The sequence below is a fragment of the Dermacentor albipictus genome, chromosome 3 (genome assembly GCF_038994185.2).
Source record: "Dermacentor albipictus isolate Rhodes 1998 colony chromosome 3, USDA_Dalb.pri_finalv2, whole genome shotgun sequence".
NCBI classification, from domain to species: domain Eukaryota; kingdom Metazoa; phylum Arthropoda; class Arachnida; order Ixodida; family Ixodidae; genus Dermacentor; species Dermacentor albipictus.
The window spans coordinates 152,614,749-152,633,648 of NC_091823.1; the positions used below are offsets into that span (position 1 = coordinate 152,614,749).

General features: G+C 48.4%; 1 protein-coding gene across 4 annotated transcripts in view; it reads right to left on the minus strand.

Moving 5' to 3' along the window:
• LOC139056989 (uncharacterized) overlaps positions 1-18,900 on the minus strand; it is a 119,568-nt gene that overhangs the window by 57,918 nt on the left and 42,750 nt on the right. For 3 of the 4 annotated variants that reach the window (XM_070534776.1, XM_070534775.1, XM_070534774.1), the window contains exons 3-4: positions 8,541-8,727; positions 5,405-5,453 (exon numbers count right to left, since the gene is read on the minus strand). In XM_070534776.1, the coding sequence (XP_070390877.1) occupies positions 5,405-5,453; positions 8,541-8,727 (236 nt within the window). The remainder of the gene's footprint in view (positions 1-5,404; positions 5,454-8,540; positions 8,728-18,900) is intronic. The other variant, XM_070534777.1, reaches the window with a different exon arrangement.

Genomic DNA, 18,900 nt, shown 5'->3' on the forward strand with positions numbered 1-18,900 from the left:
GCAATTGGTATGCGTACCACCCTCGTCTCCTTCGCCGATCACTCCACAATCGTGCTATTCACAGTCATCGCCCACTGTCCCCACGACATCATCCTCGCCTTAGACTTCCTTTCCGCACATTCTGCTCTCATCGATTGTTCCGCCAATACTCTCCGCCTTGACCTGCCTGTTCTGGATCCTGCTGAACCACACCCCAGTCGCCTCAGTTCCGTCGACTTCGTTCGCTTGCCACCTTCGGCACTGACCTACGTTGACCTAGTGTCATCCCCACCAGTCCCCGACGGTCACTACATCGCGGCTCCTACGCAAGACGTCCTCCTTACACACGGGATCACAGTACCTCATACAGTTTTATATATTACGGCGAATTGCGTCTGCCTGCCAGTGGTCAACTTTGGCTTGACTACACAAGTGCTGCCACGCGGGATGTCTGTGGCCCAGCTTTGCTCATTCGAGGATCACTCAGTACCATCCATTGCAGCAGACGACACTTCATCCGATACTCCTCTACCATCGGAGTCGGCAAATTGTACCATCGCTGACTTACAGAAAATGATTGCGCCCGACTTGCCATCCGAGCATGCTCGTGAACTCTACCGCGTTCTGTTTTCCTACCACGATATTTTTGACTTTAACGATCGTCCTTTGGCCCAAACTACAGCTGTCAAACATCGCATTAATACCGGCGATGCCCCTCCTATTCATCACCACCAGTATCGAGTGTCACCAGCTGAGCGTAAAGTTATTCATGCAGAAGTTCGCAAAATGCTTGCCAAGAACATTATTGAACCATCAGATAGTCCATGGGCGTCACTTGTTGTACTGGTCAAAAAGGAAGATGGCTCGCGGCGCTTTTGCGTGGACTATCGGCACTTAACAGGGTTACCACAAAGGACGTGTATCCCCTACCTCGGATTGATGACGCCCTTGACTGCCTCCATGGTGCTCGCTATTTCTCCTCTATTGACATTCGCTCCGGCTATTGGCAGATTGCCGTGGACGATCTCGACCGCGAGAAGACTGCTTTTGTAACACCCGACGGTCTTAATCATTTCAAAGTGGTTCCGTTCGGTCTATGTATCGCCCCCGTCACTTTTGACCGCATGATGGACTCCCTTCATCACGGTTTCAAATGGTCCACTTGCCCGTGCTACTTGGACGACGTTATTGTCTTCTCCCCAACGTTCGCTACGCACCTTGAGCGCCTCTCAGCAGTCCTGGACGTTTTTCGTCGAGCCGGTCTGCAACTCAACGCATCGAAGTGTAAATTCGGCCGTCGTCAGATTACCGTCCTTGGACATCTCGTTGACGCGAACGGAGTGCAACCGGACCCAGGCAAGATCCATGCTGTTGCGCACTTCCCTGCTCCGAAGTGTGTCAAGAATGTGCGCAGCTTCATCGGCCTTTGTTCGTACTTCCGCCTTTCCGTGAGAAATTTCGCCGCCATAGCACGACCACTAACCGAGCTTTTGAAAAAAGACGCCCCTTTCCAGTAGGGCGATAACGAGGCCTGTGTATTCTCACATCTAATCGACATTCTCACAACGCCTCCCGTTCTGGCCCATTTAAATCCTTCTGCGCCTACCGAAGTACGTACTGATGGCAGCGGTCATGGAATTGGCGCAGTACTGGCACAACGCCAGCGTGGCCACGACCATGTTACCGCTTACGCCAGCAGGCTCCTCTCACCGGCGAAGCGCAACTATTCTATCACTGAGCGTGAGTGTCTGGCCCTAGTTTGGGCGGTTGCGAAATTCCACCCATACTTATATGGTCAACCCTTTTCCGTTGTCACAGACCATCACGCACTTCTCTGGTTATGCTCACTGAAAGATCCTACACGAAGACTTGGTCGCTGGGCATTACGCCTCTAAGAATATTCGTATACTGTCGCTTATAAATCTGGCCGACGACACAAGGACGCTGACTGCCTGTCTCTCTACCCAGTCGGCGAGCCTGATGACGCCGACAGTAGTAGCGGCAACGGCAATTTCTCTGTGTCTGCCTTCGCTAACATCGCCGATGAGCAGTACCGAGACCTATCGCTGCGAGTACTTATCGAGCGTCTGCGCTCTACACCTACCGACGCATCCATTCGCCGATATGTCCTCCAGGGTGGCATTCTGTACCGAAGGAACTTCCTCCCTGATGGCTGTGACCTTCTTGTCGTGCCAAAACAGCAACGACAGACTGTGCTCTTTGAGATGCATGACGCACCCACTGCAGGACATCTCGGGGTAACCCGCACGTACGACCACGTCCACCGCCGCTTCTATTGGCCTGGTCTCGCTCGCTCCGTTCGACGCTATGTTGCTGCCTGTGATCCCTGCCAGCGTCGGAAAACACCTCAGGTGCTACTTGCCGGTCATCTCCAGCCAATCACCGTCCCTGTGGAACCGTTCTTTCTCGTCGGATTAGACCTGCTCTGTCCCTTTCCCACGTCATCCTCTGGGAACAAATGGGTAGCCGTCGCGACTGATTACGCCACCCCATACACTATCACTCGGGCTCTCCCTACCAGTCGCGCCACTGACGTCGCGGACGTTCTTTTGCGTGACATTATCTTGCTTCATGGCGCCGCGCGACAGCTGCTTACTGACCGTGGTCGAAACTTCGTCTCGAAAGTTATCGCTGACATTGTGCGTTCCTGCTCCATTCAACACAAACTGACTACCTCATACCATCCTCAAACCAATGGCCTGACAGAGTGGCTAAACGGTACTCTTACCGATATGCTGTCCAAGTACGTTTCCAAAGACCACCACGACTGGGAGATTGCCCTTCTTTACGTAACATTTGCGTACAATTCTTCCCGGCACGACACGGCCGGATTTCCTCCATTTTATCTACTGTACGGTCGCGAACCTACCTTGCCCCTAGACACGGCACTTCCTCCTGCTGCGATCTCAACAAGCGAGTATGCGCGCGACGCCATCGCCCTCGCCGACCATGCATGCCAGCTTGCCCGTGCTCGACTGGCGGACTCGCAAACTACGCAGCAGCGTCAGTACAACGCCCGCCACGGTGACGTACTTTCGCCTGGTGCACTCGTGCTCCTGTGGTCGCCCTCTCGTCACTTCGGACTTTCAGAGAAGCTCCTTTCGCGATACACAGGGCCCTACCGCGTGCTGCACCAGGTGACGCCTGTGACTTACGAAATTGCCCCTGTAGGTTTAACCTCGTCCTCTCCTCTGGCATCTAGTGATGTCGTGCATGTCAGTCGGCTCAAGGCCTACTACACTGCTTCCGAGTCCGATCTTTGGCGCCTTTGCAGCCGGGGGTAGTGCTACAGAACAATATATGCGATCACGAAAAGGCGAGCACTGTGAAGACGACGACGACGATAAGAAGCTAGCGCGGGCTGTTGCCTCTTGGCCAAGCGCAGCGTATCTTCTTGTAAATATACTTGTACATAGCTTTTCGTCTGCGTCTTCCTACGTAACAATATGAACACAGGCCGGTAAAAAAGCCGCCACTTGGAGATAGGTGAAATCGCTTGAAATCTTAGCACAGTGCTAAATTTGTCAACTTAGTGACAAAGACCCATATCGTTGACAGGGCGGCCAACTTTCGGAACGAGTTAATTGACAGTGGAAGGAGTTCGGCTAAAACCAAGAGCAGCGAAATAAGGTGAGAATGCCGATAGAAATTGAAGAGAGAGGCAGTCAGCCCCGTGGCCGACGCCAGCGTTCGGCAACTCTCGGGCAATTGCCTATATAGGCGACATACGTGGCTGCCAGTCGTAGCAGGGTGAGCCGGGGCTAAAATTTCGCACTCCAACTCTGGCACATGACATAAAATGATTCCATAGTGCCATTCTCCGACGACTGCACGGAGAACAATCTTCGCGCATTCACTATGCGAACAATTTGTCTTGTGTGTCCCCTATCACATTCTCCAAGCGGCCAACATTCCTTAATGATGCCCTTGCAGGTCGCACAACTATTGAACACAAAAAAGTGTTAGGAGTTACTTGCGATGTCTTTCCTTATGTGGACAGCCTTTTCGGCCTTCCGTATCTGCTATTGAAGAGTACGGATATAGTATAAAGGGTATAGGTATAGCATGACAAGGTACAGCATGAAAGACAACTAGGAGAACTGACAAATCCTGCATGTATACTGGTCAAGCTCCTCGCACACGCCTAACACTGACGGGGAAGTATTTTGACAACTACAAGTAATGGGTACATCCTAGCCAACCGTATCCCCAGCCTAGTGGCCAGTAGATGTGACGTAGTATGACGTACTAGCAATGGACAGCGACGAGCGCGGAGCAACAGCGCACGGGCCTTGCTTGGTCACGTAAAGCTAACGCCGCTTGGAAGGGCGCGGCCTAGTGCTCGTTGCAGCTTCATATTTTCTATTTCGTGTTCTCTGACAGCTGAAGTTCCTCATGCAACATTTCCAGATAATAATATTTGCCCACATAAAAAGTTGATATGTCTTGTGCGGAGAGTTTGCTTCAATTTGTCAATTGCGATAAGGCTGCTGAAACAAATGTTCAAAGGTTAATGCATATATTTTTCCTAATTAGTGTATATTTGCCACAATCACCTTCACATCGTGGTCGCCACAACTGACACCATGTGCTTGAAGGCTGTGGCCTTTGATTTGAAAACGGCCATTTTTATAGCGAAGCACTCTAGGGCTATTATCCAGGGATATCTTCGTGGCGTAATATCGACCGCAAACTATCATCAATGGCTCATACGCGCAATGCAATGGCTCATACCTGCTTAACGCAGAGGCTACAAGAACTTAGCAAACTGAAGCGAACAGTGCATACATTCCTTGCAATTACGCATACAACAAACCGGGCAACACACATTCCAAGAAAGAGAAATCTCAATACAAGCATCCAAACCACATAATTGATGATAAGGCGCTTCTGCCCCTACGTGCAATGCACAGCACGTAGCGAACCCCACATCCGTTTCCCTGTAAATATTTGTGTTAGACAAGCTGCTGCGGTGACGGCAGCTTCTAACGTCGGGAGTGACGACCCTAGGCATTCGTCCAAAATATAACCGACCTATCAGCTCATTGCAATGTTTTTGCAGCAGTGCTGTGGTTGGCAGCGTGCTGTCAGAATCACTATTCCTCCTATTACTAGCATTACTCTAAGGTAGCACAACTGCTATTACTCTAAAGCCATAAACCATCACACACCCATAAGCAGTTGTAGTTGTGGCTTTCAACAGGTTCTAGACATATGTTTTCGCAGGACAGGGATGGTGATTCGAATTTTTTCATAATAGTTTTCTCTGCAGAAGCATACTGTAAAAAATTTCTTAATCTAGGAATTAGCGAAAATCAGTGGGAAATCATATTTTATAGCATTTGCTCACTATTGTGAACCAAGTATTTCCATATTTCTACGAGCTCCCTGGATGAGTACTTACCGCTCCACGGAAATACTCCATAATTCACCGCCTCTTCTTCCACAATGGCCTGAAGAAGAAAGAAACGAAATAATATAAGGGTGCAGTCGTTTAGATAAAATATATTGTGATCAGTGTACGATCGATATGAACAAAACACTGACGGCGCCAAAAACGGCTGGCCGTGTTGCAAACGCCATTGCTTATGGAAAATTCTTTTGTATAGGGGAGCGTGTGAAGATTCCAAAAATAAAATGTAAATGGACTGACAATGGAAAAACAGTAATGATGCAGAATAACTACTAAGGCTTTCGTTGAATGTACAAATGACTTTTCGTAAGGGTATTGCGTGGCTAATCATATTTGTGCAAAATTTTCACACAGTGACAAATTTCCCGCAATATAGCTCCGTCTTCATAACACTTTCAGATTGTGACAATGTTGTCACGTCCTAGCCACGGTGAAGAAATAAACACTACCAATATTGAAACGTAATTATGTATCTTCTTACTTGGACTTGTGAGACATCGGTAACGAAGAACTATACTGTAAAGAAATGTAGAGTGCGCGAAGCGTCGCCTATTTATACATCACTCACCGTAACGTCCTGTGTAATAATCTTGCTGGCGAACAATGGAGGATGTAAAACTACGAGTAGAATTGCGAAGTGCCCACATTCTTAGCTCAAAAGCCCCGGGTTACTTTAGAATTCCCGAAACATTCACCAACTTTCGCCTTTTGTATGTAATTACTCCATCTGCTATCGAAGCCTGCGTCCGATTCAGGTAATTATAGTGCGAACGAGAAGGAAACAAGACTTACTTTTCTACAAAAAAAAAACACAACGGAAAGAAGGAACGCAAGCTGACTTTTGTTTTCATGCTCCCGCCTGGGGGAGGGCGTCATCCGTGCAGGAATTCCGCCGGTTTGGATGCCTGCTGGGCTCGGCACACCAGGTGTCAGTGGTTACACAGGTCCGAGTAGGACTAGACGGCCACCCACTGTTCTATTGTGGGATGTGCGATGGTGGGTGGCGTCGTTGCATGGGGAGATATCCATGCGTTATGATAGGGCGATGCTTATTCCTCATAGTGTGGGTATTTATCGTTGAAATTTCGCGAAAATATGCCGAATTAGGTGCGACCTTTAAAGGGACACTGAAGCAAAACAGTAAATCAGTTTAGACTAAGAAAGCAGTGTTTGAGAACTCTGAAGGCAGTCATTTCAAAATAATAGTTTGATTATTAGATTAGAAAATGAAGGTCGAAGTATCAGTATTTCAATTTCGCGCCGAAACCCCGACGCCGGTACGTCAGTGTGACGTCAGGGATTCCAAAGTGTGTTTTCGAACTTGGGCTGGGTTGACTGAGTAAAGGCTCCCGGAACTTGCCATGTTTATTATTTGGTTCCTTTAGAACACAATGTAGTCAATATATACCGCTATTTACTTAAATAGGCCCTAGATGATGCGTCAAAATCTATGAAGTCACAGCGACCAGGTGCGGGACCTTGAAGGAGGCATCGCCACCAGTCTATTGTTCTTGCGCTTCTTCTGAATTGCCAAACGTCTTATCGTGGTAAGAGTGGTGTTTTCGTCATCGCAGAAATGTAGTTTATTGATGTAGAAGAAATAATTTTTCCCTTTAGTGTCCCTTGAAGATTGAAAATCTGAATGAGGGTGCCATACAAAATGCACCTGCTGCCTTCATATTCATTGCTTACACCGGCTTTAAGGCAGTAATAAAAAGCTAATCATAAAATGTTTGTTAATTAATTACGGTAATTCGTTAATTGTAATGTTAATTTGCTGATGTTGCTTTATTATTAACGTTAGTTGTCGTTAATTTGTTTTGTTAAAAAAGGGAATAATGAATGTTTGCCACTAAGTGGCCAGTCTCCGTGCATGTCCACACTTTTGACTTTTCCGGCTGATGTAATGGAGTTAGGGCACATTCACACCGGCGACTTGTGGAGGTCGCGCGACCATTGGCGACTCGCAATCGAAAAGCGACTGAAGGCGACTGATGTTCACACCGGCAAGCCCGGCTGAGCACGACCCGCAAGTCGCAATCCCAGAGATTATCGTTCTCAGCGAGAACTCTCGGAATCTACGCGCAATTTGAACGCGACGGCGGAGGAGGCCGGATGTAGACACACGAAAGATCACTTCCGGTGCGCCGCTGATTGGTTTATCAGTTTTGCGACCACGGTCGCGCGACTTGAAAATAGCGCAGAGAGCGACTGGCCCAAAATGGTCGCTTTTCAAGAAAGGCGACCGTTTGCGGCCATTTGCGACTGGTCGCAAAGCGACCACCTTGGTCGCGCGACCTCCTCAAGTCGCCGGTGTGAATGTGCCCTTATGCTATCCGCAACAAGTGCTTTTCGAAATTGTGCAAAATTTTAAAATGATCACCCATTCTGTGACAGAGTATAGTACCGATAGCAGGAACGCCGGCAAAAGAAGACGCCCTCACGGTAATAGTTGCGTCTAGTAGTGCTGCTTGGCCCCTCGAGTACCTTAGGGCATTCCACTATTTCTGGCTAACATCCTGCCTTCCCTTCTAATTTTCTCCTCCTCCTCTCTCCAAAAACGCCACTCTGCAATTCTCGTTCATTTACTTTGAGCCTCGAAACAGACCCAATAAAAAAATAGTTACTACATTCAAGATTGCTTTAAGAACTGTTAACGTCGCTACGCTGTGAAAATGCCTTGAGTGTTATTATTTCCTGTTTCATGAAGCCTTTTTTTGTGTTCGCATGACCTCTCGCCGCTTCTCTGAAAGTCTAACAGTTCTGAAAAAAAAAATTTATCTCTTCTCGAAGCTGAGAGCGAGCTTCGGTCCCCCAGCACAGCAGCCTGGTGCTCTGACCATCAGGCAATAATAGGACATGTGCTTCCATCGCACCAACGGCAAACAACAATTTGACCTAATCGCCGGGGGTCCCACAACGCGTGGCATAGGTGTAGTCGAGCGCATGCCCGCGTATGTTTGCTTGCAATGCCACAGGAACGAAATAGACGAATTGATATAGAAATTGAATAAGTTGCTCACCAGAGTTCGCACCAAACAGATCCGAAGATGTGCGTCGGATGTGTGCATGCGTTCGTGGAGTTTTACTTTGACACCTTGTAGGGTAATGAAAAGAATGCACTCACCTCGAAAGATTCGCCATAGTAACTATCCTTTATCGCACGAATCGCGAAGGTAAAGAATGTTCCGGGTCCATAAACATGGTTGTTTTTTTTGCTACGGTAGGTCTTGTTTTTTATATATGCGATTGGCTTAAGCTCGGAAAATTTGATCAGGCAATGCGCGCGTCCTCTACCGATCGCATGCTCGTATCTGAAAGAAAAGAAGCACACATTTGTCGCACATAGTAAAGATGAATTTCAGAAATTGCACGCGTGTTAGACATAAGCATAATTTTATTAGTAGGCTTAAGTAGATACTAATGGGTTGGAACGCGCCTCCGAATAAACTGCCTGTTTGTGACAAAAACATTCTAGAAAGCCACGTTTACATTTCATGATGGCTTGGTTGCAAAAAACAGGCATATCTACACCATTATGCAAAAAAGAGGTGAAGTGTGTAGACAGCACACAAGAGTAGAGAAGTGGACAACACGAACGCAAATTATCCATTATTGCGTCCTGTCTGCACGTCTCACCTCTTGTTTCCATAATGAATCCTTACCAACTAGCGCAGCTTTCTTGTCATATCTATACCAGTTTTGTTTATCGTTGAATGCACCCCATTCTCTTCAAAAACGACATAAATGAATTGGGAAGTGGGTCCTGTGAAGTGGGTTTAAAGGGGTGTGGAACAGCTGCTGGATTAGAAACAGTGGCGCACTGAGGAACGGAAATGTAGTTCAATCAGGTCGAGTGTTTACGCGTTTGCGCTGCCCGCTTGCTGACGAACAAAACAAGCTCTCCCATTATTGCGCATGCCAAGTTGAAGATTACAATGCACCTGATTTGGTATTGCCTCTTGGTTTAAGACATGCTATTATCGACGACAACTCGCTTTGTTAGCCCTTATTCTAAAAAAAAGCAACCAGGGGCCCTATAGCGTAAAACTATTCCAATATGTTTTTATCAAATATGCGTAACCGCCGACGCAAGCATCGGGCGGTCAGCCGCAGGCTTGTCTGAACAGACCAATCAAACGCTATCCTCTTTCATGGGAGGTCACTTTTATTTGCTGAAAAAAGGAATAACCTTCCCTGCACTGAGCGGGTTGTCTTATCTAATTGGCTGACAAGAGGTAATGAGCACGCTCAAGAGGAGAGGGATTCAAAGGGGCTGAGCCACTGCACTCGATAAACGGATGAATAGGGTGGTGCCAGCGCCTGTGATTGGTCCACTTTCTCTTACTTAGCTTGCGGTGGCTTGTCCAAAATCACGCCTGCATTCAACGGCCGCTTAATAATGTCGCTAAAACAGATGCTCAACAAAGAAGGGTTGGAAGAATGAGGTCGCAAATGTGCCGAAAGTTCTCTAAAACGTTATACGGCCACGCAAAAAGTTTTGGTATACGCAAACGAATCCATGGTCTCCGGCAGGTGTGAGTAACCAGTGCCTGAGCGATCGGCGGCAGCCATCTTTTATTTCCTTCGGAACGGGACAGCTTGCGATTTTCAGAAGAAAATTCACTTTTGTTCTCCATATTCATGCACCTTTAACGCGTACACCTCAATTTGACGCGGTGAGCCCTCGCGGCTTTGTGACGTCGCGTGACATGCAGGTGAAGTGGCTGCAGCCCGAAAACCTTTGACAAGTAGCAGAGGGCGAATGGCGAAAAGCGTCGAATCGGAAATAACTATTTTTCTTTTGTTCAGTCCAAACATGCATAACCAGTGTGTACACGTCATATCAGATAGGGAGCTATCGCAGTTTTCATGACCTTGCGTGACAGACAGGTGAAGTGGGAGTGGTCCAAAAAAGGCTTCTGACCAATCGCGGAGGGCTGATTGCACAATTGGAATATAAAAATTTAGAATAGGGGCGCTATAACGTAAAACTATTCCAAACTTTTCTTTTGCAGTTATGCAATTAGCACACCGCGATTGGTCAAAAACTTTTTTGGACCACCACCACTTCACCTGTCTGTCACGTGACATTACGAAAACCGCGATTGCTCCCCATCTGATACGACGTGTACACATTGATTATGCATAATTTGACCAAACAAAACAAATATAGGTATTTCTTACTCAACCACTTTTCGCCATTAGCCCTCGGCTATTGGTAAAACGTTTTCGGGCTGCACCCACTTTACCTGCCTGTCACGTGACCTCACAAAACCGCAAGAACTCACCGCGTCAAAGTGACGTGTGCGCGATAAAGATGCATTCATATGCCGAACAAAACTGAATTTTCTTCAGAATAGCCGCAGGCTGCCCCGTTCCGAAAGTAATAAAAGATGGCTGCCGCCGATCGCTCAGACACTGGCTACTCGCACCTGCCGGAGAGCATGGGTGTATTTGCGTGTCATAAAACGTTTTGCGTGGCATGTAACGTTTTCGATAACTTTCGGCACATTTACGCCCTCGTTCTGCACACTCTTCTTTGGTGAGGATCCGTTTTAGCCTTATTCTTAAGCTTCCATTCCATGCTGCCGCGATGGTCGACGAGTAACCGCAAGCTAAGTAAAAGAAAGCGAACTAATCGAAGATGCCCGCAGCACCCTATTCATCCGTTTATCAATAATCAGTGCACTGGCTCGGCCCCTTCGAATCCCTCTCCACTTGCATGCTCTTCGCCTTTTGTGAGCCAATTAGATAAGACAAGCCGCTCAGTGCAAGCGATGCTATTCGTTTTTGAAGCAAACAAAAGCGAGCTCCTATGGACGAGGGGAGCGTTTTATTGGTTTGTTCAGACTACCCTGCGGGTGACCAACCGGTTCTTACGTCGGCGGCCACCCAAATTAGACATCAGGAGATTGGAATAAAAACATATTGGAATAGTTTTACGTTAAACGGCCCTAGTTTTACGTTATAGCGCTACACGGCGACTACAGTTTGCATGGCAATATGAAATACTTTTCCGACAAAAGTTAGGGGTCTTGGGTTCTACTCCTGGCTTTCTGTCGGCACTCCAATCACATCGACGGTGAAAAAATCAGTGTACTATCCTGCTTAATACGTCTGCTCCGACTCATTCGAAAAGGTGTGCGTGTTGGTCGCGCGAAAGACACTCGATTGGGCTAGTTTCTAGATAGTGGCGATGGCATTAGCAAAGAACATTCATCTCAAGTCTTTCGAAATATTGAGCTATTATGTATTCTAGAGTCATGGCCTACTGCCAGAAGTGTAGTTAAGCTGCTACAACAGTGAGCTAAAAAACTAGCATTGAATATATTTTTCGATTTCTGACGGTAATGGCTTGTCAAGATCAGGGACGATGAAAGCAAGAGGTTACAGATCGATATTTCCCCAGGACATCATGGTGCGAGATCGATTCATCCATAAAATTCACACCGAACACCTGAGCAAACAATGTTTTGCCGAAAAGGAATTGCCTTCTAGCAATCTGTGGAGATTGCATATCTTACTAGGCACGGCCTCCAAACGTAAGCAAAGGGTCACAACTGCGTGAAGCGTGGCAGAATTTCTGAAAATTTCGAACGTAAGAGGGCCGGCCGCGAGTTCGACTAAAAGCCACTGCTACCGACGCTGGAGCTGGCACGATGCGCCTAGTCTCAAATTCGAGGACTGTGAGCGTCGGCAACGCTTTGCAAAAGAACACTTTAAAACGACCTGCTGAACAAGGAAAAGTAGATCAAGCTACGACATTCCAATATTTGGAGTCAACCCTACAATGTCTTGTCATTTTCTCCAGTTGATGAGTGGTCCACATGCAAATCTTGCTATGTGCTGAATGCTTTGAGTGGCCGGAGTTAATGCCAAAGTTGTCAGTTAGCTTGGTAGGTAATGCTAATATCGGCAATTCGATGTAGACATTTGGTCCACATGGTTCCTCTCTACTCAGTTGATAAATCGACGCTCATGAAAGACGCATCCTCCGAAGCTGAACAAGCACCCTCTGCAACTGCGCACGCGGTCCACAAAAGAGATCAGCGTTATTGTCTCCGCACAGGTACTTCTGTAGGTCAGGCACCGCGACTACTTACTGTCGTTGCTAATCATGGAGGGAAATGGCTCAAACTTATTGGGGATAGACTGGATTTCAGCATTGTGCATGCTCCTGGAAGGACTAAGCCATATTCTTCACGTGACGGCAGCAATACAAGAAATGATCGCTAATCATTAAGCTATCATGATACAAGATATTGATGACTGCACTGGTCCCCTGGCGCATATAAAGGTACAGGAGAATGAGTAACCAACATTTTACTGTTTGATCCGTACCACATGCCCTGGGAAGTGCAGTAGGGGACGGAAAATAACTGCAACAAAAAAGGCTCCTCGAAATAACTCATCATATTGCATTGGCCTCACGAATACTGCTTTATCGTAAGAGATACGGCCCTACTCACTCTTGTGATGACTACACAAGAACAGTCAGGTTATTAGTGTGAAGAGCATCGTACCACCTTCCGATATAGGAAACACCGTGGACCGCCGCCTCTGCCGAAGGATGACATCAATGTCATTTTGAGGCCACACAAGGATGTGATCGTTAAATATCTGCTTGGATCGGAGCTCGTTATAGCAGTGATAGAGGCCTAGCAGAATAGTTTTAGAGGCAACATTTTTGGCTGCGGATTCATCCCGGGTCCAATATTGTAATATTATCCACACCACACGAACAAGTGGCGGAAGGCTGCGAGAAATTAGACAACTAAAATTCAGCGGGCAGCTTCACCCCTTTAATTGATTTGTGGCAGACCTAGATGTTCTGCGAGGCGTTGTTCACGGCTTCCCACTCGGAACAGCTCACGCGGAACTAATGGGGAATCTGTGGTTCCGCACTCAAGGTATGAAGATTGAAAGAGCCCGCATGCTGATCTCATAAAAATCGGTGATAGTTACTCAACGGAAAGGTGCTTTCAAGGTGTGTGCACTTCATAGGAGCCATAGCAGTCTGCTACAAATACAAACCCACAATCCAGGTTTGCAAAATTTGTCGGTCCACGGATCATCGTACCAATGTGTGCCAAACACCCGATATCAGCGTGTGTTTCAAATGCGGGGTGCTCACCACGAGTGCTCACCGAAGTGTTCCATCAGTGGCGACGAACACGCGACGGGCGACCGTTTATACAGAAAGAAGCTAAAGAACATCGCCCCCTGTACTTCTCGAATCGAGTAGCGTCAACGAAAATCGGTGTGGAATAATTAGAAAAAGACTCCCTGAAATAAAGCAACAGTGACCCCCACGATGGTTCAGCTTGGAACGGCAGGAATTGATGAGCCAAAGGAAGTCCGATAAAGATCACGATCACGATCAAAACCCGCATCGAGGACATGCCAAACCAAAGCCAACAAACCAGAGGACACTACTTGGACACGAAACCTCAAGAACACCTCGGACAATAAAAAGGACCGGAAGAACCTCCCCTACGACTGGAACCGGAGCAGAAGGAGCAGCTGCCAACCAACCAAACAGTCAGGTGAGCTTGGTGGGGGCGGTAACGTCCAGTGCTCTACTAACAGACAGTCAGCAATACAGAAAAATTGTAGATGAAAACAAAAACTCATGAATGAAAATGAGCAGCTTAAGAATAAAATGGCGGCCGTGCGCAAAGAATTCCAATTGACAATCTCCTCATTGCAAAACAATTTCGAAAACACAATTAAAATACTGCAGGCCTCTGACCCGGCGGTCTGCCCAGAGGGGCACAAGACGGAAATACATCCCACCCAAGAAAGCAAACTGTAAATACGCGAGGGAAGAGGTGACGAACTTCTTGGCATACCCATGCATAATCACAACCTTATCAAACAGATCCAGAACCAAGTCCACGAAAACAGAAGTAGCATTGCGAATATCCACTAACTTCTCACGAATTTTATGTAAGGCATAAAATCGCTCATCGCCGAGGAATTAGGAATCCAGAAACAATGCGTAAACAAGACTGTGGGAGACTTGCCGAAAGCAAATATTAAGAGCCCTCTTATGGACCCATTGTAACCCAGAAACCATCAAATGGGGGTCGGGACGACGCGGAGGCTCTCGTATATCATGGCTCAAACTAAATTTCAACGCGGGAAACAATCAGAAATTTGGCAATAGGATTGCCGCTCTTTTAACAAGCACCTTGCGGTACATAAAAATTATACAATTGGTGCACGAATCCGGCCAGATGTAGTATGCCAGCAGTAAATTTTCTCCAACGTGGTCAAGTGGCGAGTATATTACACACTGCTAAATTCCAAATATCCCCGCGTGGCTACCTTGGTGATCAGAACATTCGCGGCCAAAGCAGAGTAGATAGAAAATCTTCAAATCAATCACCAAATAATGAGCTTATGCCCTCTAAGATGTGGCCAGGCAAAAACTATAATAGTAAATTTCCAGAGTCCGCCCAAATAAACAGGAATGAAGATTTTAGCAAACTCCTTGCGGATGCTCGGGTACTGAGACTCAGGCACCAAGTACCACCTCGTGGTGCTGGGAGATTTCAATGGTCCCAGCGCCGCATGGGGCTATCCAAAAAACACACCCACGGGTACGATTTGCGAACACGCTGCATCCAGGCTGGCGTTGAGCTTGATCACGCTCCCCACCATGCCTACCAGGATCGGCAACAGCATGAGTAGAGACACGTTGCCGGAACTCAGTTTTACACTCAACATCAGCAACGCCATCTGGACCAAGCTAGGTAAAAATATAGGGAGCGGTCACTGTCTCATCAGCATTTCCTTATCGACTCCCAGACTATGCCGGGCGGCGGGGACAATGTTCGAACTACACTACCCTCCACCCACAATCAAACTGGAGTCCATGGGCGAATGATGCGATTTCATTACAGCAGCACACGGGCAGGCATTGAAATAGATTACATGGACGGTGGAACCACCGGTGGTGGATAGCCACCTCCTGAGCCTGTGAGAAAGCAGGCGTAAGCGGCAAGAAAGGTGGCGAAAACAACGTTTAACAGAAACCTTCTGAGCAGGGTTGCAGCTCTGGCAGAGGAAACAAATTGATATCATAATAAATTGGCAACTGAGGGGTAGTTCCACTTCTGCAGTTCGCTACAAGGAATACTGGGCACTACAAAACCTGTGCCATCGTGACGAATATCTTAGACCCGGGAAAGTCCAAATCAGTGACAAGCAGAACATTGCAAAGAATCGCCGAGTAATTTCAAGGCCCTAATGAGGAATTATTAGAGGCCCTCAAAAAAATAAATGTCGAAGCGAGCGCGATACAGCCAACCGGACAAAACATTTATACCGGTGTCCAAAATGGGAAGGTGGACTTCCGAATATCCACGGAGCAGGTTTTTGTGGCAGCCCAGGCACCCAAGAATACCACGTGGATACCCTTTTGCCACAGTGAGTGATTTTTCACCATTTTACGGACATTTCTGTACATCCATTGGCGGCGTCTAACAAGCACTTCGGAGACCACGCCTTGGCCTCCGGGGCGGCTCAGTGCCACTCGACCGCTACCATCATGGAGTATCAAGTGGAGGGGGAAAATATTCTCCCGGAGGAATTCACTCAAGAGCAGGGATGACAAACCACAGGTGGTAGAAGAGCTGGCGCCAAATCGCGGTATGCTAACCCGAACGCCATGGCAACGCCTTTGGCTCCCCATAGCTACAAGTCTAGCGGCGCAGCGCTGAAGACCACGATTATTAGGGCAAGCCGAATGCCTGTTCTTCACAAAGAAGACACGAAGTTCGTTATTAGACCAAGAGGTCGGCTGAATATTTCCAAAATTAGAGCTGCCACGGTGGCGACGCAATACTTGCAGCCTCCGGCATCAGCCAGCACGAGCTCACACACGACACTCTGTGCCCGAACTTATAACAAAACGTCATGGTGGCCAGCACTCCCCGACGGGATAATGCCGATCGATGTGTCCGCATCAAGCAAATCAGCATCACAGGCACGATCCACGAACTCTGCGCGTACGAGACAGCCCCGCACTCCACGTACAAGGGGGTCATCGTGGCATACCGTTACAAGACGACCCAGCGACGGTGGATGGCAAGATTGTTAGCCAGGCAACCATCTTGCACTAGCAGCCAAGAGAATCGCTCAGACTGGGACCATCATTATCGCCTTTGACGGGCAGCGGGTACCGAATTTTGTCAGGTACGGAACGCTCCTGATGAAATGTTCCCTATATCGAAAGCAAGTTCACGTATGTGGCGCCACGCCTGCGGAAGAGTCGGGCATCGCGCCGATGTATGTCCAACACCGAGCGACGTGATCTGTCGGGGATGCAGCCTGCCACATCCTGATGAGCAGCATCAATGCAACCCAAAATGCAAGATCTGCGGCGGTCCGCACCTTACAGCCGGTAAAGAGTGTGCGCAAAGATTCAAGACGCCGTACACCGTTCGCCATTGACGCTTCGAGCGTGCCAGGCAGCAAGAGGAGCTCCCCACGCCGTCGATCGTTCGATCCTCCAATCTGCAAGCCTTATCCAGCACCAACCATAGGGACAGAACGCGCTTGCGGTCGAGAAGCCGCTCTACAAGCCGACGAGGCTCTAGAAGTCGCTCTACCTCGAGATCGCGACTCACATCGCCTTCTCCGGCGCGCTCCAGCTCCAGAAGCTGCTCCGAGCCCCGCACTGGGAGCGACTCATCCAACAGCTCACGTTCGAAGACCCCCAACGGCGGTAAAGGCAAGTCCTCTCTAACATGGGCCGATAGGGCCCGTGGCAACCAAACGCAGGTGTCCCACTCTCAAGAATCACATGACCTGCGTCTCACGAATGAGCTCGAAGAACTTAGGCGTGCCAATGATAGTCCTAGGAAGAAAAACGCTCTGTTCAAGCAGGAAATCAGTCGGCTAGCCGCCGAGATTGCGGAAATACGAATATTGGCGCTCACACAGCCAGCTTCTCAGCCTGCCGCACGCTCTTCGGCCATGGACACAGTGAAGGCCCCTCCCAAGACGGTTGCAGTGAAGCGGGGTGCCCTGGACGACTCAAGGGGAGACGAGATGGCAGAACTCCTGTCTGAACTCAAGAACACCATCTACAACATACAGACAGGTATCTGTCACGTACAAGAAATGATCGCGCACCCTCAGCTGAGCCTGGTCGCTCTCAGCGCTACAATACTTAGGCTGGAGGGGACCAGCCATGGATATTTCCCAAGCACATCTACAGCACAAGTCCCAAAGCTGCACAACGTCATTGCCTCACCGACAGAGGGTGCCATTATGAATGCGGCCTTTTCGTAATCCATTCCCAAGCCCAAACATGGGTAACAGAACTAACGTCATAACAATGTGACAGTGTAATTGCGCAGTGTTCGTCAGGAAACGGGCGACCGTGCGACAATACCTAAAAACCTTAATGGACAAACCCCAAGTAATCGCCTTGCAAGGAACGATCACATCATCACCTATCAAGCAGCCCGGCTTCCTTACGGCGGCTTCCACTGAAGGAGGAAGGGGGGTCGCTATCGTGGTCAGTAAAAAGTTCACGTGCCTTGAGCGAGACCTTTTTCCCGCGGAAAATGGGATCGAGTACGTCATGGCCGAACTCCTTGTCGACCCCCCTATGCAGCGCTTAAGAAGAAACAGTATCTTCATTCTGAATGTTTACTGCAGACCCAGCGTTCACAGAGCCAGGCCTGGTGGTATTCTCAAGAAGGCCGTGCATTTGGCCGGCTGTCAGCCTCTAGTCGTCATGGGGGATTTTAATGCCCAGCATCAAGCGTGGGGCTACTGTACCAATGCGAAGAAGGGTAGAGACATATGGGACGCGGCAACGGAGGAAGATCTTACGCTGATAACCGATAAAGACTTTCCAACCAGGAGAGGGAACTCGGTGTACCGAGATACGACACCGGATCTTACCTTTCTCAAGAACCTGGAAAATGTCAAGTGGATCAACACAACCATGGACCTCGGCAGCGATCATTGCATCATCGAAGCGGTGATCAAGGCTGCCCGTAACAAAACGAGGACCTTTAGGTTCACTGACTGAGACTTGTTCCGAGCCAACCGCTCCGAGCGCGTCCTTAACGATGATATGGACCTAGACTCTTGGTGCGACTAGATAAAGAAGGATGCGGCTAGAGCCACCAAGAAGGTGACAACCGATCTGGAGGTGGACAGGATGGGCAGTAGGCTGGCGCATCTATTGGAAGCCAAGCAGGCACTGCTCGCGCGATGGAAGACTCAGCGCCATAACAGAAGACTACGCAAGAAAATTTTCGATATAAACAAGATGATAGAGGCTCATTGCAAGGTGCTATGCAAGCACCAATGAGACGAGCTGTTGCGACTCGGTCCAACACCAAGCAACACCAAGTCGGCAACACCAACACCAACCAGAAGAGAGCTTTGGCGAAAGCTGTCCATTTGGCCACCGACTCGACTCCAGATGAGGCAGTCACGGAGCACCTCATAGACAA